At 45.7% G+C, this 23059-nt stretch overlaps 2 protein-coding genes across 5 annotated transcripts; both read left to right on the top strand.

Annotated features, from left to right (window-relative positions):
- Window positions 1-202: 202 nt before the first annotated feature.
- LOC125713463 (hepatocyte nuclear factor 1-beta-A-like) lies at window positions 203-13322 on the top strand. 4 transcript variants are annotated; one of them, XM_048984612.1, is made up of 9 exons: window positions 210-1919; window positions 4456-4655; window positions 5208-5403; window positions 5498-5706; window positions 6754-6908; window positions 8895-9027; window positions 9168-9353; window positions 9446-9564; window positions 12431-13322. In XM_048984612.1, exons 1-9 carry the CDS (start codon window positions 1552-1554, stop codon window positions 12449-12451), a joined length of 1587 nt encoding a protein of 528 aa, XP_048840569.1. In that variant the 5' UTR covers window positions 210-1551; the 3' UTR covers window positions 12452-13322. The 4 variants fall into 4 exon arrangements, with proteins under 4 accessions (XP_048840568.1, XP_048840569.1, XP_048840565.1 ...); XM_048984610.1 differs by having other exon boundaries at window positions 214-1919; window positions 5130-5403; XM_048984611.1 differs by lacking the exon at window positions 12431-13322 and having other exon boundaries at window positions 203-1919; window positions 9446-10242.
- Window positions 13323-17641: 4319 nt separating this feature from the next.
- ddx52 (DEAD (Asp-Glu-Ala-Asp) box polypeptide 52) lies at window positions 17642-22208 on the top strand. Its single transcript, XM_048984584.1, has 15 exons — window positions 17642-17781; window positions 18308-18581; window positions 18783-18937; window positions 19086-19271; window positions 19415-19558; window positions 19745-19856; window positions 20205-20277; window positions 20354-20557; window positions 20636-20726; window positions 20889-21011; window positions 21097-21247; window positions 21390-21465; window positions 21650-21721; window positions 21848-21946; window positions 22027-22208. The coding sequence occupies exons 1-15, from the start codon at window positions 17695-17697 to the stop codon at window positions 22076-22078; spliced, it is 1899 nt and encodes a 632-aa protein (XP_048840541.1). The 5' UTR covers window positions 17642-17694; the 3' UTR covers window positions 22079-22208.
- Window positions 22209-23059: the final 851 nt, after the last annotated feature.

Here is a 23059-nt window from a genome sequence, read left to right as displayed (position 1 = left end):
AACAAACGTCTAACAATATAACCAATATTCTTATTATTTATAATAATAAGACTCCGTTAGGCTTATTTTAGGGGGACTTTATCCTCCCTAAATTGGGTTTTAGCACCGCAAATAGATGCGCATTTATTGGCTTAAGTCATGAGTAGTTTGCCATCAGACCCCCATCCATTCTAACTAGACATACACTCCTGATAATAATAATAATAATAATAATAATAATAATAATAATTTTACGGAGACGAAGAATAAGGGGGAGGAGGACAAGAAGGGAAAAGAGTGAAGGAGAGTCACTAAGCGATCCTATGTCCCAGAACACAGTGGCCTTATCGCGGTACTAAACAGTGCGCAGTTCCTGAGAGGCCCCCTCGGTGCCAACAGATTCTGCGAGGGAGGGGGCGAGGGGCACTTAGCTTATTCCCGGGCGGTGATCGCGCACCTGCAGCGTGGGGCAGATTTACAACCATCCGAGACCCACCATGTAACAGACATCAACACATCATTTTAACATTCGAGAGTATTAACACATTACGCTTTAAGTAAAGTTAATTTTTTTCCACGAAGGTGGAATTTAGTTGAAGGTCCATATGCTAAACTAAACAAAATCCATAGGCTGTTTTAAAAAACAATAATGGTTGTAAAAATAATGTAGGCTATGTTTCCGTAAGGAGTATTGCGGTTCGAGTGCCATTTGCTATTATAACAAAATAAAGTGTAATTCAACAACAAGAAGAGGAACAATATCAACAATAAAAATAATAATCACATCGCACTTATTGTTTGTTAAAAAAATAAATAGATATTGGTTACGAATAGATCTAGCTGTTGGTGTATGTTTTTATATAGGCCTAATGTGTTACGAGTGGGCCTAACAATAGGCTATAGTACCCGCTGATAACAGGCCTAGGCAAAATCTCCACAAGATTCTTCGCGATTTCTAAATTACATTATTTTACTAAATTGTGCTTAAATTAGGCCTATGTGTGTAAAAGCTCGCCAGTCTCACGTTCTTTTGTTTTTCTTTTTGACAGTTTCCAGGCTTCTTATACGGTCAGTGGATTAAACGTTGATTGAATCAATAAAGTCCTAATCCTTGTGGGGTTCAATCAGTACAATTAACAAGTCATCCCGTCGTTAACCGCTCCACACTTAATCAGTGCAGACTCGTGGACGAATTGATGAATAACAGTAATCACCACTGTCATTTTGAAATCACAAGGATGCTTTTGGGCAGAACGGGAGTCCATCCGCACAGTCATCAAGGCAGTCAAAACAATTTACCACTACTTAAAGTCACCGATGGGAGCACAGAGCAGTCTGCGTCCCACTCCTGGCATTTTGGCCGACAGCATGCTGCCCCGCCTCGGCCCGCCCCCTGCTACTATAACGTCTCTGTTCCGCAGCATTATGGCACATTGGACTGTTTTCCACGAAAGCCTTTAAACCAGGCGCCCTCAGATGTAGTACGCGCATCACACAGCAGCAAGCAGCAGACACGCTTTCTCCGATTCACATTTGGCTTTTTTTAACCAGCTGTTGCACTAAAACGTGTTCATGTTTTCGACAATGGTCGCCAAGTTGACATCGCTGCAGCAGGAGCTCCTGAGCGCTTTGCTGGAATCCGGAGTCACCAAAGACGTCCTGATCCAAGCCCTGGACGATCTGGACCCCAGTCCGTCCGGCCTCAAACACGAGCAATCATTGATGTCTCCGACTAGCGCAGCGACGAACGGCAGCGGGTCGGATTCAAAGACCACGTTTCGGGCACTGGCAAACGGGCACGGCAAAAGTGGCAAGTGCTCCGGAGATGAGGGATCCGAAGACGGCGACGATTTCGACACGCCGCCTATTCTGCGGGAACTGCAGTCCCTCAACACGGAAGAAGCGGCTGAACAGAGGGCTGAAGTTGAACGAATGGTGGCGTAAGTCTGTGATTTAATTCATGTGAATTAAACATCCATGTGAATTCTGAAACAATTTACTTTAAATAAAAGGTTATGGTTTGCATTTAGAATTAACTTTCTTACACTTAAATTACACTTATTTGATTATACCGTTCTGCCGTTACTGTACTACTATTATATGAAAATAAAAGTTAAAAAACCACTGCAAAAAAGGCGAGAAACAAATGTTGAGGATTTATAATTTCAGGTCACTTCTAGTAGTTGGGTTTGGCACGAAAACCTTCGCGCCCAAAGAGATTTTACGGAATTTCGGTTACCTTGTTATTGTGTATCATTTTATAGACCGATCTGATTCTACAACTTACATTTTTTTTGGATTAAATATACATTTTAAAAGATTTATAATAATGTATTTTAATAATCTGTTTAACCAATAATGCAATATTGGAAGTAGTAATTCCGTAATGGGTGTAGTAATTAAGAACCATAAGAAGTATGGGTGTAGTAATTAAGGTTTTGTTACGCAACAAAATATATACACGAATATTTTTAAAATTATGTTTTTATATTTACTGTGGAGTCGTTCACTTCATAATAATAGGACAATTGATAAAGGCCGAATTTCATTATTGTAATAAAACAATTATTTGCAAAATTGTTTTCCTACTGTATGTCGCCCAGCATATTAAATATGTCAATATCTTTATTAAATTAGCCACAATTAATTTAATAGACGCTATACTATTCAGTCTATTTTCCATATAGATTCCATTATATCCTTTTAAATAAAGCATAATGTTTAGATAGTTTAGTGTGGCCGACTTAATTAGCTTTTATTAATGTATCCATTCCCTGCATATTTCTGTGATTTCACTTATTTTCAGTGCTAATTTAGCGACATCAAACTGTCTGCAAATGACAGGCGAAATCAAAACGGAAGCACGTGGAACTGAGATGTTATTAATTTTATTCTATAAATCATCAACAGAAAGATACACAGTGGCGCGCGATTAGACCAAATACATATCTGGTTACTCATTGGCAAGACGGTATAAACCGACGTGTCTGCCTCAGCCTGGTCCATTTCTCTAAAACTGGGTTTTTCAGCGGTAATTAATTTGAGTTGGATAGCGTGTGTTCGGAGTACCTTCTGCGGACCTGGGAGGCCACTGTACTGGCCCGGTTAGCTCGGCAAAATGGTGAAACGTACAGCGCTGATTGGTATTTTGGATAGTGATCTTTTCTTGGCTGGTTCCTCTGTTGTTTTCAACGTGAGTTTGCTTTTATTTTTATAAACTTCCTTTTAACCAAAAAAAAAAAAAAAATTATCGCGCAAGTGCCGTGGGTATTTGTATCTGATGAATTGTAGTGTTATATTACGGATTTTGTATTTTTATCAAAATAATACTAAATAAATAAATGCCTAGTGGGTAAGGTGGCCGTGATTAATGAAAAGTTACTCATACAGAAATAAATAAGGATTTGTTCGAGTTAGTTAATAATAATAATAATAATAATAATAATAATAATAATAATAATAATAATAATAATATAATAGTAATCATAGAATATCTGTTTAAATTAATTGTTTTTTCTTTCACAGTTTTTTAGACTGGATCAAAATAGGCCCATAATTACATAAGGCATTTAATTACATTATATATATATATATATTTATATAATGATATAGTATAATATTGCTATTTAACTAAATAATGTTATTTTGCAATTGCACCATTGTACATATAAAATCAAATTACAGTATAATCGAACAATCGTATTTTAGTTTAAAAACCAGGTTCCGTTCGACGCTTGGCTTTTTGACGGTCGTTGAGATAATCTTGTCGCATATGTTCTTAAACATCTACTTCGTAAAAATACGAATATAACGCAGTCCTGGAGAAAAATTGCGGGAATAGTTATATTATTTTGTTCCTAATTCGGAAGCGTGCCTGGTGTCGGTAATACGCTCTTTCTTTTTTATTTCCGTGACTAAAAGAAAAAAATGGAACAATTAGAAGGCACTTGACTTATACGAATTTATTTGTGTATTTCATATTGTGCAGCTGAACAAGTAAAAACAGGAAACAGAGTTTTAAGGCGTTTCTTTTTCGTTAACTTTTTGCAAAAATTTTCGAATACAGCGGTTTCTGCTCGTCCGATTAGCGGCCAGTTTTATAGTTATAAAGTGGGTAGGTCTCACGTGAAAGGAAAGACCTGGTAATACTCATAAAATAATATATAACTGTTATTAAATCATTTAAAACTAGTTACTACTACCACTGCAGCTGCTAGTGACAACAACAACAATAATAATAATAATAATGGTAATAATAATAATAGTTATTATTGTTATTATTATTACTTAGAATTACAGAATTTCGAATCGGACTATATTGTTTATTGAAAATGTACTAATTTCAGTCAATTATAAAAATACTGTAGCGTGAACAATACAGGTACCATTATTATTTCACTAAAGGGGAAATAAAATGTAATTTTAGTTAGGGCTGTTCATACGTTTTATTGAGCCGTGCCTGGTTCTGCGCCCCAGCGAGGACCCCTGGCATGCAGCCCGCACCATCAAGAGCTACATGCAGCAGCACAATATCCCCCAGCGGGAGGTGGTGGACGTGACACGGCTCAACCAGTCCCACCTGTCACAGCACCTGAACAAGGGCACACCGATGAAGACGAGCAAGCGGGCAGCGCTCTACACCTGGTACGTCAGGAAACAACGGGAGATCCTCCGACGTAAGTCGACGCTTCATCCGAGAGCGACTCTGACTGGGATCGTTCATGTTACTGTACTGAGATTTTTTTTTCTCACTGTGACAAAGTTAGAGATTCTCCTGTTAAGAAAAAAAAAATGGATGCAGATGGAAAACTGGCAGAAGGACCAGTTGTGAATCTCATGTACATTCAGTATCATACAATTAAAGAGATTTGAGAGAATTGGCACATTGAGGCAGGGGCGCCGTAAAAAGTTAGACGATTCCAAGGGCCCCTGAGTGACTGTGGCCCTTGAAACCTGGAGTATAATCAGATCGATCTGGGTTCGGGGCCCAATATAATATACTTTCATGGGGCTCAAAATCTCCAGAGACTGCCCTGCATTGACGTACAATCTTCTGTGAGTCACTGCTCACCTGCGGAGTGTCACTGAGAATGAAACTTGTCCCCTGCTGGTGTGAGACCGGTCCAGGTCATTTTGTCTTGTTTTTTCAGAATTCGACCACGTGCAGAGTTCAGAAGGCACTGACCCAGACAAGGCCAGTGAGGATCCGGTGCTGTTTCTCTTCTCAGAGTTCGGCGACCCCGGCCAGGACTTAGGGCGGCCTGCCGGCGGGGTGGGGGCTGGCTCCGAGCCCGTCAGCAAGAGGATGAGGCGCAACCGCTTCAAGTGGGGGCCTGCCTCCCAGGACATCCTGTACCAGGCCTACGAGCGGCAGAAGAACCCCAGCAAAGAGGAACGGGAGGCGCTGGTGGAGGAGTGTAACAGGTGAGACTTTGAGTTCGGTACGGTCCAGTCGTGATTATCTATATCGTGAAATATATTCGTAGTAATGGTGCTTTATGAAATCTCCCCCCCCCAGGGCAGAGTGTGTGCAGAGAGGGGTTTCTCCTTCTAAGGCTCATGGCCTCGGCTCCAACCTGGTGACGGAGGTCCGCGTCTACAACTGGTTCGCCAACCGCCGCAAGGAAGAGGCCTTCCGGCAAAAGTTGGCTATGGATAGCTACCCTACACATGGCCTCAACTCCCTGCCCTCTCAGGCTGGTGTCTCCCCTCCTGGAAAGATGCCAGGTACCTGCTCATAAATCTGTAATGGCTCTCATGACTAAGGGTTCTTGGCCAACTCTCCTAGACCTTCTGTAGCGTGCGCGGTAGGAGGGTCGGTAGTCCGTCATGACAAGGAGGCTCCCCGTTCTGGAGCTCTACGTCAGGGCTCAAGAAAGATACCCGTCATGCAGCAAGATGATGCTCATGAATAATGTTCTGGTGTGGTTATCTATGGTGTTCTGGGTGGGGTAACATCACTCACACGAGGGAGAGAGTAGGTGTAAAGGTAACAACAATGGGTGATTGAGCAAAGTGGCAGCCATTGTCATTATGATCAGCACCGATCCACCGTCAGTCTCCAGTATCTGTCAGAATGGGTGAGCCAGAGGGGATAACATCCCCCCCCCCCGCAGCAGGCAAGGGTCGTAGTAGGTCACCAAGGTCAACGTGGGGTCAGCACCGGGGTCGTAGGAGGCGGGCACGAAAGCTGAGTGCCCACGTCCTAAAGAGATCCGAATGGCCTGTAAATTTTAATGAGAAGATGAAAACAGTGTAATTTCACCACTAGTTAACTTTAACCATAAAAATGGTGAAGGGTTGCCGAAGAGAGCTGCTGCTGATGGAGCAAACGGGAATCCGCTTAGCCTACTGAGCTCCCCTGGCTCCCCTGCCGGGTTCTAGAACGCTCACCAATGGGCAAGCAATATCGACACCCACCCACAGGGGGCATCGGTGGTCCCGGCATGTCAGGCCTGTATTCTCAGCAATGACGTCACAGCAGGTTTCCTTGTCATACGGCTGGTGCTGCCTAAACCCTCTGCTGGCCAGGACTCCTCTGACCTCCCCTCCCTTTGACCCCATTACTAAAGGGGCCCATTTCTGCATCTACCTCTGTATATGTTTTCAGCTGTGATTCTAGGACCTCTGAAGCAATATTAGACATCGAAGCACTGAGAGAAGTCCTAGTAAGGACCCACTGTGTCCTACACTCTCTTTGTGTCCTTATTTTCTTTTGTTAAATGCCACCTTACAGTCATTCTTATTTCTCTCCCTGGATCTCTGTGTATCCAGATGTCCGATACACTCATCAAGGAGCCGGTGAGGTCACTTCCTCTACAACAGTTGGTCACCATGGCAACAGTGGAATGCCCAGCACTCAGGCGTTGCTGCAGCAGGTGTCCCCCGGTGGCCTGGACCACAGCCTGCTGTCACCTGGTCCAAAGATGGTAAGCGAGGCAGAGCAGAGCCTGGGTGACCCAGGCAATATGCAAACTGGGTCCAACTGAACTCCTTTCTTATTGGCTACCAAAATCAATTATTTTATCTAGATATATATTGAAGCAACTGGCTGGACTTTTAAACGTTTAGCCGTCTGCTGTTGCGGCCACTGAACGGATTCTGAATGCGGATTCTGGACCCAGACCCTTTCGATCTGCTAGGAGCAGTGTTTCTGAACCCAGTCTTTGGGGAACCCCAGACACATGTTTTGCTCACCTCCCCAGCCCCCAGCAGACCTGAACCAAACAATCAAGCAATCAAGAATGGCAAGTGTCTGGTACAGGTGTGCTGAGAGCCGGGAAGTACAAAAATCTGGACTGTCTGGGGGTCCTCAAGTACCGGGTGGAGAAACATTATGTTGGCAGGACACATTCAGTATCTGACCTGCAAGGAATGTCCACCTCCATCCCCACCTCAGCCTTTATTCCGCCAGCATGTCGTACAAGTGATGGGGGTCAGTATATATGACACCGATCTGACCAGAAGTCAGTCTCACGGTTTTTCTTAAAATTTGCTGCCATAACTTAGAAGCATGCAGCTGTTTTGAGAATTAGGAGATGAGGTTTTCTTGCAGCCTGCTGGATTTCTGATGTGGGGGTGGATGGGACCACTTCATGTCTCACTGTCAAGGTTGGCGTAACTGCTATGGTCTCTAAAGTGCCCATAGTGTGAGCGTGTGTGTATGTGTGCCCTGGGGACTGGCATGCTATTGGGGACATACACTCCACAGGACAAGTGGCTAGAACATGTATGGATGGATGGATGGATTTTAATCCCCACACTTAATACACAGACACACAAATATGTAAACCGAAAGGGGAACTAGCAGAGAGCCACATGCAAAACCTCACAATGACAGGCGCAAATAACCTTCTCAGCCAGACCCTCTGCTTGTGCAAACAAACACGACGGGCTGAGTGGAGAGAGAGTGAGCCCATGTCTGCGTGTGAATGTGAGATCAGACACAAAGGGCTTTGTGTTACGGCAGCCATTCCATGTGTGTTTGTGTCAGCTCAGGCGCTCCCTGTGATATCCCTTATCTGTGTGTGTGTGTGTGTGTGTGCGTGTGTGTGGTCCAAGTGTACCTTACCTTGTGGGAATCAAATGTCCTCAGAACATGATGAGTATTCATTTTTTTTAAGGGAAAACTCTTTTTAGAAAATTTTCTGAAAATCTATGACTGCAATCAAAAAACTAAAAATGAAGGAGTTCCTGTATTTTGTTTTAGCTACTTGTTTGGCCACGTTTAGGGTTACGGTTACGGTTAGGGTTAGGGTTACAGTTAGGGTTACGGTTACGGTTACGGTTACGATTACAGTTAGGGTTACGGTTACGGTTAGGATTACGGTTAGGGTTAGGGTTAGGGTTACGGTTAGGGCTGGGTAGCGGTTACGGTTGTTACAGGTAGCATCATTAGCATTTTTGTCATAAATATAAATGGTGCCCACAAAGATATAACAGGTCTGTAATAACAGGTTTGTGTGTGTGTGTGTGGTTGGGGGGTTAGATATACAGTTAATTGTAAGGACCGAAGGTTCCCAAAATGTGATAAAAACCTTTCGCTCTTCACGATGAGAAATTTAAGAAAAATCTGTGACTCCAATGAAAAAAAGTAAAAATGCCAAAAGTAATGTAGTTTGTTCAGTTACTAATGGTTAAGGTTAGGGCTGGGTAGGGGTCAAGGTTATCATTGTTGACATTTGGGTTTTGCCCATAGAAATGAATGGACGGTCCCCACAAAGATACGAGTACAGATCTGCGTGTGTGTGTGTGTGTGTGTGTGTGTGTGTGTTCTGCTCTGTTCGGGTTTAACTGGCTAACGCTGGGTGTGAGTGATTCGATCATGTGACACATAAAGGGGCCTCCTGGATCAGGGTTTGTACTTCCTGCCTCACTGACCACCTCCTTCCGTGTCCCTTCCCTGTTTTACGCAGCTGTCTGTATCAGGAGGAGTGCTGCCCCCAGTCAGCACCCTGACCAACATCCACGGACTGTCCCCCACCCTGTCACACAGTTCTCAGCAGCATCACTCCCAGACCCAGAGCCTGATCATGACTATAGCACAGAGTGAGTCTGTCAATGTCTCACCCTGGACCCCTTGCCCCCCGCCTCCCCGCCCCTCCAGCCATCCCACATTTACCAAACTCCACCCCTACCCTTGCTCCCCCCCCCCATTCTCAAACATCCCCCCCCCCCCTTTCTTTCAGGTCTGAACTCATCGCAGGGAGTACCGGTCATCAATAGCGTAGCAGGGAGTCTGACTGCGCTGACTGCGCAGCCGGTGCAGTTCCCTCAGCAGCCACTGCACAGCAGCCACCTGTCGGCCCCACCCCTGCAGGCACCAGGTCACATGGGTCAGCAGCCCTTCATGACTGGTGTCACGCACACACATAGTGAGTAGAGCGTGAGTGTGAGTCGGTATGTGCATGTGCCTGTTCCTGGGTATGAGAGACCCTCAATCCCCCCCCTCCATCTTTTTTGGCAGTGTACTCCCACAAGCAGGAGCCCCCCCAATACAGTCACTCCCCCCGCTTCCCCTCCGCCATGGTGGTGACAGACACCAGCAGCATCGGACATCTCAGCTCCATGGGTTCCAGCAAACAGGTCAGCACCGTCTTAATTCCCCTGTTCCTCTTCTCTGACTCCTCTGTGACTCTTCTCTGACTCGCTGTGACTCCCTGCTGAGCTGCAGTGACTCGTTCCCTCCCCGTTTGACCTTGTCTTTGAGATATTAGACCCGATTGCTTCAGTGAAAGCATGCAGCTGTATAAATGAGCAAAGTGCAAACAAGAAAATCAAGCCGGATGTGTTCCAGTGAAACGCAGCCTTTGGCACTGATGACAAATTTGTACAAGCGCTGCAGGAATTAAGGGGAAAACAGGAGAAGAGGTTTTAGAAGGCTGGATAAATTAGTCGTTCATTCAGAACGGAATGTCACTCGTGCCCCTTTCCAGTCAAAATCTGGTGTCGAAGGTTGACATCTACAAATGGGCAAGAACGCAGCTTTCATTTGTCTCTTAGGCTGAGGATGTGACCTTCGTCCATCCTGCCCGTTGCACATCTCTCAGCTCGTTTTGGGAAGCCCCAGACAGTGCAGCCCAGTCTACATGGCTGTGTGTGCTTTGTAGTTTGCAGACACTCCCTTAGTGTTGCTCTTTGAGGGCAAGGTCCACAGAGGCGGTGTCATTGCAGGTTCTGCTTTAATGTGAACGGCCCTGATATGGATGGGGCCAAAAGGCCGAGGCCTCACAGAGGTAACTGCCGCATGCCCGCCATGCAGCCCAGGGGGGTGGGGGTGGGGGGGGGGGGGGTAGGCAAAGCCTTGTGTACTTTTCCCTCATCGATGATTACACAACCTGGGGAGTCTCCAGCTATGACCCTAGAGCCATAAAAGAGACATAAGGAATGACTGAAACCGGGGTGATTCATTCCTTTATTTAAGAAAGACACACATTTGTGTACTTTTGAAAATAAAGTGGAATAGATCCAATCTCCTCATTGTTTCAGTATCTCTCGTCCTTATCCTTTCTATAATTGCATTTTTTTTTTTTCGAGCGAACCCATCGCAGATGTTAATTAACGAACCAATCGGCTGTGTCGACACTCCCTGGGCCTCAATTTCCTTTTGAGGACCCTGATGACCAATCAGGCATGGTCTGGTCCGGGACAGCGTCTGATTACAAAGAGTGCCCCCCCCCCCCCCTCATCCCCCACCAGCAACAAATACCTTTGATGGGCTAATCGCTTTCTCCCAGGGAACATGTGTGTGTTGCATGGGTGGACGCTGATGCCCCTCTTCTTCCGCATTGCGATCGCTCTTCCTCGAAACGGCGTTCACACGGCACGTTTCCCACGCCTCGGGAATGCCCCGGGGCAGGGTCCGGCCCCTGCCTGCCCGATGTGGCCGTCCCACCACTGAGGCAGGCCCAGCCTATCACCGTCCAATGAAAATAGCGCATGTCCATTTTTTGACAATTCACGACTGACGAATTTTTACTATAGATTTTACTAATTTTTACTATCCCATTCACCCGGGATAACGTTTGACATCTAATTGACCAATGAAAATAAGTTTCATGAAATCACATATTTATTTTTTGTTTGTGGTAGTTAACATCTGTATCCATGATGGTTATTTTTTATATATTATTTTATATTACTGATTGTAACAACTTAACATTAATAGCTAACTAACGTCACTGTTAATTGTGAATATGAAGGAAGATTAGTTTGTATCTTGTTGTACAGATTCTACTTGTTGTGCTAAGGGTGTCTCCTTATGTTGCTTTAGGGAAATTTTGTAAAGTATTTTCTGAGAAAATGTATGTTTTTTCCTGCCCTTGAATTTTGGGGATACGTGTCTTTCTGTGAGGCAGTTTCACAAACGTGCGCATCACAGCCGTTCCACCAGTACAGTGTGTATGCAGTATGAATTACTGGATATTTCACTGGTACATGTGAATTAATGCACTGGGTGACTGAGGACAGTGTGTGTCAGTGAGTGGGACAGTGTGTGCATCGGTGTATCACAGTGCGTCCTGGACGGTGCGTATGTCAGCGTGTCACGGCCCACTGAGCAGTGTGAGAAGATATTCATCACAGGCACAGTGTGTTTCGGGGTTTATTATCTCAGTTTGTGCCCCCCCCCCACCCCCCGGCCCCCTCCACACCAGCCTGACTCACCCCACCCCTCCCCAACCCTGGACCCACCTTATCACACAGACTGTTTGCTGGTTGCAGGGTCACCCCCAGGTCAGCTGACCTCGGGACAGGTGGGATAGGCCTCACACACACACACACACACACACACACACACACACACACACACACGCATGTTTGTATTCATATCTTTGTGGGGACTCTCCAGTACTTTCTATGACTTTTTGACTTTTTGGACTTTCATTATAGTTGAAATCATGGCCTCTAAACTCAACAAAAGTCACCAGAAATCTAATAACAATATTTTTTCCTTTTTCTTTCCTTTTTTGTAAAAGTAGGATCCCACAAAGTTTATTTCTGAGTTACAATTTTTGTGGGCACATTTTGTCAACATTTAGTCCCCTGCAAATACTGAACCGCACGCAGAGTTTATTAGGTAAGCGTGTGTGTGTGTGTGTGTGTGTGTGTGTCTACACACGCACACATACCTATCTGCAAACATACACATATACACACTCAGTCACAAGCTGACACATGTTCTGATAAGCAGACAGATGGGGAAACACAACCACGTTACACACAAGGGGGAGGTGGGTGATTTCTCAGCAGGCCTAATTCTGCCTAATGTAGCATAACCTCATGGTTCATCTTCAGGAAAGGAACTGCTTTGTGCTAAAAGACCCAAATGATCAAAGTGTGTCCATTTACCTGGGGGGAGGGGAGAGTTAAGCCGACGGCACCTTCTTCAAATGGCCTGTGCATTCAGCGTGCGCGTGTGCATGAGGTAATGACCTTTCCTCTCTTCTTTCAGTGCCCTCTGCAAGCATGGTGAGCACGTGCATCCGAGTTTCTGGTCGCCTGGCAACAGGGTCCTGCTGTTCCACTCTGTCACCACGGCAACCTCAGAAGCTGCCCACCCGAGGGCGTGGCCTGTCCGCCAATTAGCCCCGACCGTGGCTTCTTGCCTAAGTCGTGGAGGATGGCGAGAGTGGGATGCCCAGAAGCGAATGGCTCTTTTTGGCAGGAAAATGGACAAAAACCCACCTATATAGCTGTTGTCCTTACATAGAACCTCAAAAAAGAGAAGCAGACTGGAGAGCAACAGTCTACAGAGTGAGAATGGACCTGCAACCCCACACCCATGGGCCACCAAGGACGAATTGTTTTGTATATAATTGTTTTGGAAGTAAATGTGACGCTTTATGGCATTTTTATGGCATAGAGGTGAGGGCGCTTCATACGAGCACAGCCACGGATTCGCACCCTGCTTCCGGCAACTGGAGACTTTGGACTCTCATGACCCTCAACCTCAACTGTCTGCTTGTTAACATTTTTTTTTTGTTTTTAATTAAAATATTTAGCTGAAGGCCACAAAATGAATTTCAGTTGAATTTGGAGCTCGCTGGAGGTCAGTGCGTGTACTGTGGAGTCTTCCTCACACAATGAACGGGGGCAGATGAAGATTAAAGACTTTACACGTTTTTTTAAAGGCTGTCCTGTCGTTGACATGCTGTTTTGTCGGAAGCCGCAAAACAGCCGCCCGTCCCAGGGGACCGTGAGACGGCCCCACCGCCTGCCTTGCATTTACGCTGCCATTCCGAATAACGGAATCACAGTTGCTACAGGAGAAGATAAGCAGTGCAACAAAATGATCTTTTATGTAAATGAATCTTTATTAAAACCCATATTTATACCGTAAGAAAGCTGATTATTGAAGTAAATGGTTTTTTTTTTAGTGAAAAGGTGATCCTGTGTTTCCATTGATGACCGGGATACTAAGTCTAGAGGCGGACATTTCGGGTCCAGAAAGTAAAAACCCAAACCAGGATTTTGTTTCGACCAACCAGTTGAGTATAAAGAGTCACAGACTATTTTACTGGTTGGTTGGAACAAAGTCTTGGTCTGGATTTCTACTCTCTGGACCTGAAATGTCCGCCTCTGATATCGTGTTAATACTGTTCTGCCGAATGCTATCACATTACATTATATGTGCATTTTTGATCACAAACGCGAGCATAAGCACACAACAAAATAAGTACTCTGATTACACAGAAACTGGTGCAGGAGTAGATTTGCAACTCCATTGTAGGGGAAGTCAAGCAAGTAAGCATTTATGGTCACCTTTTATGATTTACTGACTGATGTTACAACTCGGGAAGACTTTGATATTTGGCCATTTAATAGATACATGTAAATATAATGCATACATATATATATATATATTTTATGTGTGTGCGATAATAAACTTTGAGCCAAAATACAGAAGGCAGATTTAAAATTCTGAATGTGTAGCTGTGTCTTTGGTACATGGGGTCGCACCCCCACTGTGGTGCTCTGCTTTTATGGCAGCGATGCAGCGGGGGAAGTGGGGGCTATAGGAAGCAAAGTCCAGCGGCGGGTGGCACGCCTCATCTCCCGATCCCTCACCCCGCCACTGTCCGCATGGTCTGATCTGTCGCTGAAGGCTTTAGTAATAAACCTGAAACCTTGAAGCTCTGAGCTAAACCAAGTCCAGTTTGGGGAGGGACTTATTTAAAGGGCCAACGCAGTCTTAACGAAGAGCTACCATTAAATCTTTTAAAACTGACTCCCCACATACATTCACATGCATTCCCCTTTAGCTGCTGCATTGCAGCCTGGCCACGATCCCTTATCCATTCTTGTTACCCCATATTCCCACAGTAAACAGGAGGCCAGGTAGAAGTAGGCCAGTCCTCCAAGGTCAAAGGTCAACTCTGTGCTGTGGCGTCATCCTCTGCCAAGTCTGCTCTTTGGCTGTCTGCCCTCTGTGTGTTTGTCTGTGTGCTTTATTATATAGATCAGAGTATCTGACCCCTCTGTTTAAGACACATAGACTGAGAGCTGAAGCCCCACCTCCAGGGCATTAGATTGACATGTTTACCTCCTCCTTGACCACATTGACCACACTATAAATCAGCCGGATGGCAGCCTGGTTGGGACACAAAGCCCAGGGCAGGGTAACACATGCAGCCTCTCCCCGGGTTACGATGAGGCTACGTTCCGACAAATTTATCATGAGGTGAAAACTTATTTTAATACAGTACAGCTAACCTAGCAAACATCATAGCCTAGCCTAGCCTAAATGCTTAGAACTCTTACACTAGCCCACAGCTGGGCAAACTCATTAACAGAAAGCTAACTACTTCATAATAAAGTGTTGAATATCTCAAGTAATTTAGTGAATAATGTACTGAACGCGGAAAAGCATTTATCCATCGCAAGGTCGAAATACCGTAACTCGGACCATCGTAACCTGGGAGCGTCTGTAGAAGCGTCGATCGGGCTTTCGCGATGCGGAGTGGCGGAGACGTCGGTGTCTTGCATTCTGCCGCTCCCCCTGCTGACACGCAGGTGGCGATACACTCATCATTACAAAATGCGCATCCTGCTGGGTCGACTCTTGTAATCCTGTCACGGCTCCTGTTTGCTTATCAATGGGGCCTTTGATTTTGTTCCCAGGGTACCACTAAAGATCAGAGAGTCACATTTAAGACTGAGTTCTTTTCCCCCCTTTTTTTTTGCATTTCTGGGCACAAAGAACAGAAGGAACACAGTTAAGAACAAAGAGGAAAAGTGCTTACTTCGAATCTGTTAAGACAGTGGAATGTACCGTGGCTTTTAACAGCCCTCTGTTCAGTAGTCCCATCGTGGAAGTCTAGAATGCTTTTATTTGTGCTGCAGTCCCTGCACACCAAAAATACTGATCCATGCTCCTTCTTCAGCTCACTCTCCTGCAGGACTGGACCAGCCAACTGGCATACAGGGCACTGTCCTGATGGACCAATCAAAAATGTGTTGTGGAAGGTGACTAACCCAATCGGTAAAATTAATAGTTCATTATGGGTGACCCCCTCCCCGCCGCTTGTCAGAATGTATTAGGGAACCGTCCCCCACATGGCACAGTTTATTGTGGGGGACTGTGGGTTGTGGGGGCCCCGAAGTCCAGCCCCAAACACTGAGACTTTGCTATATTCAGGCCTGATATCTGACCCGGGAATTGCAGCTAGATCATGGCTCCTGTCTTTTCTGCAGGACTTTACCGATCCTTTAACTGCATTGCATGCAGGCCGGCATGTTGGCCGCTCTGCAAAAAGCAGGAGCGCCCATCACACCTACACGCGCACCGTGAAGCTGGCGGCTACAGCGCTGACCGAGGGTGGGTGGAGGGTTAGAGCCTGGGGAGTTGGCAAGTAGATCCGTCCTGTGGCAGAGTTCAAAGGTCATCCTAGGTGGGCGCGTGGAGCATGCTGGGAAGAAGGGTTAGGGTTAGGAAGGGAGAGATGGGGTGCCCGGTAGGGGGTGCGGGTCGGGTGTTTATCACCCCCGCTTGATCAGGGAGGCGGTCAAAAGCGCTGGTGGCGGGATCCGAGTTGTCGCTAAGTCAGCGGCAGAGGAGTAAAGCTGTAGTCAGCTGGGACCCCCTCACGCTCCATAGCACCTCCAAACCTCACTTAGCCACCCCCAGCTTCCTCAGCTCCTCATTGGACAGCACACAGATGCTCCTGTTATTTATTTTACTCTCAATTAACATGTATTCTAACAAAAAACAGAAAATATATCTAGGTGCATTTTCTGTGGAAAAAAAATAAATGTCATAAACAGGTGGTCAAATGACTACAGATGGTCGAAATATATTATATGTAAATAGATTTCATTTGTGTATGAAAATAGCCAGACCAGACAAAACAATCCCATTAACATTAATGACAACATGAGCAGGCCAATTGTCATACGGTGGATTGTTCCAGTCTCAGGGAGGTCAGTGGGAGGCTTTAAATAGTTCTGGGTCAGTTTAGAAAGTGAAACTCCCAGCTGGTGAGTGAATCAAGGACAGGGTCTCCATTGGGGGAACGCGCTTTCCGTCTTGTCTCTCCTTTTTCATGCGGCGATGAGTGATTAGCTGCTACGCGCTGCTGGCCGGTGGGCCGTTCTTAGTCTTACCCAGGGACGGCCTCGCCTCCGCACAGAGGGGGTTAATGATTCACGGCACGGACTCTGTGGGGTGCCAGGTTAATGTACGCCTTGCTCACACATGAATGCCGAGACGTGGCTATGCCAGCAGGCCTGACAGTCTGGACCTCGAGTGGAGTCACACCTTCCCAACAATCCCCGGGGCAGGTTTGATCCGATTGTCCATCCCCGATTAGAAAGGAGCTAGACATCCCCCCTCTCCTCTCAGAAAGCCTATTGGTTGATGAGATGTAATATTTTATATCATGCATGTGCATGTGTGTGCAGACTGGTCTCAGATAAAAAAAATCTAACTCCTGCCAGCTGACCAAAGCTGGCAACCCTGTAAGTTACAGAGATCTTCACTGCTCCCACATCACCATGCCAGTTCATGTCCTGGTTCCTCACATTTAATTAGAGGAGCTCTGGATCACAGAAGATCCCATTCATGGATTACAAAGCACCAGCATCACCCAAAAGAACCTTAGAAGAAATGTGAACCCTCTGGATCTTCCACTGAAGAACGATCTGGAACACTGGACGCGTTTTCCTCATTCTCCATAGGCGAAATCCTGGGTTAGATTTCCTGCTGGTGTGAAGCTCACTTTGCTAATAATATTTTTATTTACAGCTTTTTTTGTTAAATGCACAATACATCACTACAATCAATCCGTCTAACATCCACCCACTTGCTAAACTCTCATCCTGGAATCACTATAAACACAAGCTTCCCAATTTTCTTCTATTTTTTCCATTGTCTTATAAATATGGTTTTAATGTCTTTTACTTAAATGTATCCCTTTGTTTTGTAAAGCAGTTTGAATTGCCTTGCGTCTGAATTGTGCTATATAAATAAACTTGCCTTGCCTAAAATAATTATAATTAATATTCTGCTGTATTTATGTTTTCCTGAAATATCATAAAGATATGTGGATGTACTCACTTCCACCACTGCTGCAATTGCGACATCTAGTGGAATTCAACTTACAGATCGAACACGTGTCAGCAACATTTTCGGCAAGCGATTATTTACGTCTGTACTGAAAGAAGACGTTTATCGGCTAGCGATGTCTTTCTATACGTCCCATGCTGGTCTAGCGAAGCATGGACGCGCAAGATTTGTTTCGAAAACTCGGCGCTGGGGCAAAGTTTGACTTCAAGAAATTTGGTAAAGATGCCGAAAGATTTAAAGTAAGTGTGGTATTTTTTTAACGTGTGCGCTTGTAATCTTTTTTTAATAAAATTCATCTTGTTGCAGCAAATGTAGCGTGAGCGGGCTTATACATACATAAACACACATCAAACCGTTAATTATCAAGCCATTTTAAGGCATGCATTTAAAGTCTTTGAAAAACCAATTAATCTTGCTTCCAGTAAGCGAAAACAATAGGGGAACGAGTACCTAAAAATAAGGTGGATTGTGTTTGGCAGTCGTACTTCAGTGGTCGTGTAAAACATACGAATAGACCGATGAATAGCAATTCTGCTGTTGTTAGACAGGCTGTAGATAATTAAAACGCCAATGCGTGAATACTAGAAAAGGACATACATGGTGTTTGTATTTATTTCCTTAACTGGCAGAATGAATTCGTACAGTGGGAAGTTGGTGGTTGTCTTGCGAAACCTATTTTGTGTGTGAACTGTGATGATAATAAGGCGGTCCTTAGGTGGCGCTGTTCTGTGTCGTAACCCAAGGCGTCGTCTCTTTCGAATACAGGTTATTAGGTCCCAGAAGAAGGATGGAAGCGGTGCAGACGTATTGGCAGGGATAGACTTCTTTGGTACAGGGAAGAGGGATGAGTCTGGCTGTGATGAAGATTTCCGGCAGTGCCAAAAGGAAAGCGGGGAAGAGGTAGATGACGACGGCTCTGGGGTGGAGACAGACCAGCCACTCCGTCCCACCAAAAGGAAGCGGGGTTTGGAGGCTGCTTCAGTGAAGATATGCAAGAAGAAGAAGAAGAAGAAGAAAAACATCAAAAGCAGGAAGCAAGGTGCCGTATCTGTGTTATGCTTTTAAGTAAATTACCACAGAAGAATGAGCAATTGGACGGGGGAAAAGCTCTTTTGGGGTAATGATGATGAAATCAGTTGTAACTGCTTAGCAAATGCTAACTGCTTGGATGGCGCCTGTCATTCCTATGTTTACTTCGGCTCCTTTCATGCAAGCATGTTTTTCTTCATGTTCCCCCCAGATTGCCTTGCTGTTGGTGTCCAGCAGGGGGACACAGAAATCGAAGGTATTCAGTGGACTTCCTCCATTGACCGGAAGGTCCGCGGTCCTGGGGGCCCCAGCAGGGACAAGAGTGCACCCTCTTTGAAGAAGCTGAAGCACCTGCACCAGGAGAAGGTATGTTCATGTCTTACGCAGGTGCTGATCTGCCGATTTGGCTTACTGTGGGGATTGCTCGGACCTCTTTCTCTTTGTGCCCTAATTACAGCCTTAAATTATGTCCGGTTTGTGCTATGTCTAAAGCATGGCTTGGACTGTTCCATAGGTGAACCGCATCAGGCACCAGAACCGGATCCACGTACGTGGCACGGACCTCCCCGATCCAATGGCCTCCTTCGAGGAGCTCCAAGAAGAGTACAAACTGGATCCGCGGATTATCCAGAACCTTCAGGCTGCAGGGTTTCAGAACCCCACACCCATCCAGATGCAGGCTATTCCACTCATGCTACATGTGAGCAGCTCGGAATGTTCTGGAATGTTTTGTCGCTCCTTTCACTGTGTTTGTTCATCACTTGTGGTTTTGCTCTGTGGATATTTGGCTGTGCCATTCTAATTTTGAGTTTTCTCTGTGTGATTTTTTTTTTTCTGATTTAGAGACGCGAGATCCTGGCCTGTGCTCCCACAGGCTCAGGTAAGACCGTGGCTTTCTGTCTGCCGATTCTTGCTCACCTCCGTCAGCCCGCCAACCGGGGTTTCCGTGCCCTCATCATCTCACCAACCCGCGAGCTTGCCAGTCAGGTAAGGCAGTGGTGTCGATTTTCATCGCTATACCGATGGCTTATTTTGCTTGAACCTTTAGATAGCATTCTTATTGATGGTTACTTTGATTTTCTGACCGTCTGACTGAGGTTAGGGTAAGTTTCTCTTCATCGGGGGTTTGATTCCGTGACCTTCCTGAGGTTTGTGTCTATGTGTGTGATGCAGACCCATCGTGAGCTTCTCAAACTGTCAGAGGGCCTGGGATTCAGGGTGCACATCATAGACAAAGGGGGCGACGCAATTAAGAAGTATGGACCAAAATCAGCTAAGAAGTTTGGTAAGCTGCTTGAAGGGGGGGGTACTGGGCTCATGGGAGTTTTACTTGCACAAAAATGAAGGAAAAAATGATTGGTTCAGAGAGATGACCAATCAGATTTTAGAGGAGGTGGGTCCAAGCAACTAGATAATGCAGAAGAAAAACATCTGATTGGTCGGTCCCTCCTCTAGTTGCTTGGACCCACCTCCTCTACAATCTGATTATCTCTGAGAGCCAATCATTTTTTCTTCTGCCTTCAGAACATTTTTGTGTAAATAAAACTCCCACAAGCTGATGCTTGGTGCTGCGAGGATCTCTGTGGTCTTCAACTGATGACCTCTGCGTACTCTTTCTCTGATCACTGTCCAGATGTTCTGGTGACCACTCCCAACCGGCTGATATTCCTTCTCAAGCAGGACCCACCTACCATGGACCTGAGCAGGTGAGGTAAGGGGTCAAGTGTGTGTGTGTGTCTGTGAGATGCTCTGTCGCCATTTAATGTATGTGTTTATGCACAGTGTGGAGTGGCTGGTGGTGGACGAGTCTGACAAGCTTTTTGAAGATGGGAGGAGCGGCTTCCGGGAGCAGCTGGCCACGATCTTTCTGGCCTGCTCCTCCCCCCATGTCCGCCGTGCTCTCTTCAGTGCCACCTTCACCATGGAGGTAGAGGAGTGGTGCCGCCTGAACCTGGACAACCTGGTGTCCGTCAACGTTGGGCCAAGGTTCGCAACCACTCCGTTTGTTTTTGCTAGGTGATGATGAGAGCCTTCGGTTTAAGTAATATGTGTCTTTCTCTTAAGGAACTCTGCGGTCGACACTGTAGACCAGGAACTGCTGTTTGTGGGCACGGAGAACGGGAAGCTGTTGGCCATGAGGGACTTGATCAAGAAGGTAGTGGATTTTTCTTCTGGTGGTCAAGGACCAGACCTTCTCACCAGAAATTTTTGCGGTCTGTTGTGGCATGACCACTGTTGAAATAGATGCTTATGATGCTGGACCTTTGAGCCTCCATGGATTTGTGCTCCTGGCTCTGACCGAGATCTTCTCCCTCAGGGCTTTCTGCCACCTGTGTTGGTGTTCGTTCAGTCCATCGAGCGTGCCCGAGAGCTCTTCCACGAGCTGGTGTATGAGGGCATCAACGTTGACGTCATCCATGCGGAACGCACGCAGCAGCAAGTACGCACATGCGCTTGTGAGCATGCTGTCTTTGCCAACTGATACCATGACCTGGTATGTATCATTGATTACTGCCCTCCCCCAGAGAGACAACGTCGTGACAAGCTTCCGTGCCGGGAAGATCTGGGTTCTGATCTGTACGGCACTGCTAGCTCGCGGAATTGACTTCAAAGGAGTCAACCTTGTCATCAACTATGACTTCCCCACCAGCGCTGTAGAGTACATCCATCGGATAGGTCAGTCCACCTGAGTATGGCTTGTGCTGGTGATGTTTTACTTAACCTCGAACCTCCTAATCTGAGAGTGCCTGTCTTTGGGTAATTCTGCATGGTCATACAATGTAAGCATGTCTTGATGTGACTGAGGTTACCCTTTCAGGTAGGACGGGACGTGCGGGACACAAGGGGAAGGCCATTACTTTTTTCACAGAGGACGACAAGCCTCTCCTTCGTAGGTATGGCGCAGACATGTTACCTATTCCTCATTCAAATGGGGAGGTCGGGGAACAAGGTGAATTGGGGGCGGGGTTTCTGAGACCTGTCGTTCTCAAAGAATTGGGCTCAGTTGTGATAGGCTGAGTGGGCAGGACACTAACGCCTCATGACCTTTGTCACCCATCTATTTTCCACTTTAATTAGCATCGCCAATGTCATCAAGCAGGCGGGATGTCCTGTTCCAGACTACATGATTGGATTCAAAAAGATGCACAGGTAGAACCAAGTTACATCCAAGCTTATCCAGGGCCTGATCTCTAGGCGTCTGCTCATCGATCATTAGAGAAATGTCAGTTGAGCCGGAAGCTCTTTGCAGTGACCTTTGACCTTGTCGTCGTGCAGCAAGCTGAAGCGGCAGCTGCAGAAGAGGCCGCCAAGGAGGACCACCATCCGAACGATGCCGCGTTTCCTGAGGACGAAAGGCGGGGCCAGCCGGAAGAGGTATGTGGGGGCCAATGCTTTGGCCGCAGCTGAGGGTGAGCTTCCTGTGTGACACCCACCTGCCTCTCTTTTCTCCGCAGGCGTAAGAAGGGGAAAGCTTCGAGGGGAGATGGTGAACAGGCCACCAGCTGACAGAGCAGGGACAGATTATTGTAGATTAGTACTGTGTGCAAATCTTTTGCTTTGTCCTTGCAGTTGTGCAAAGTCAGTGTGTTGATTTTGGGTTCTTCTGCTCATGTAATAAATGTTTTTGATGAAATGGTGTAATTGCAGATGTCTGGTTACTCACCCAGTCTGGAATCCTAGAAATTCAGTCTCCAGGGCTGGTATGCACATTCTCCTCATATTTGCCTAAAATGTCCAGCTTTTCTGATGCTTTTCCATAGACTTTGGCATGTGAACTCCTTTGCTAAGGCCAGACAAACACTTTATAATCCTCTGTTAAAGTTGGCACGGAAGACTACATCATTTGCACAGCTGTTTTGAACGATATTCTTTGACCTTGCATTTCAAATATTACACACTGTGGATTTGCTCTTAGTGAAGTATAAATTCTTTGCAGTGCCTTTTATCTTTTGGAAATTGATGCTTTTTATAATAATTTAGAAAACACTGCAAATACAGTTGAACCAACTGTATGTTGATCTTTTGGAAGTATGACACTTTTTTTCTGTTATGGTTGTGTACTTGAATAAGAATTTAATAGAATTGCAACTTGGTTGCTCTTTCACTCATAAAAATGCAGACAAGGCCTTTGGCAATGATGCATTTTAACCATGAATAATAATTTTATATTCCCTGATTTCTAAATGTCATTTGCTGAGTAGATGGTGCCCACATTCCTGTCACTGCTCTTTCTGTAAATGACGGATATGAATGAGAAATCTTCCCGCGGCGTTAATGTGCAGGTGGGCGTGTGTGTCAGGGCGCACTGCCTGTGATTGATAGGCCGATGGTTCAAACCTTATGTGTGTTATAACTGAGGGGTGAATTCTTGAGAAATTTCAAGTTCTGTAGACTTGTTCTTTGTTGATTCTAGCTTGTTCTTTTGTTGATACTGCAGTGTTGCATATGTTCAAGAAACATTTTCATAGTCTGTATACACAGACATTC

This window comes from Brienomyrus brachyistius, chromosome 18 (genome assembly GCF_023856365.1).
Source record: "Brienomyrus brachyistius isolate T26 chromosome 18, BBRACH_0.4, whole genome shotgun sequence".
In the NCBI taxonomy this organism is placed as follows: Eukaryota; Metazoa; Chordata; class Actinopteri; order Osteoglossiformes; family Mormyridae; genus Brienomyrus; species Brienomyrus brachyistius.
Note: the sequence above shows the minus strand (reverse complement) of the source record. Positions and strands in the feature narration are given on the sequence as shown.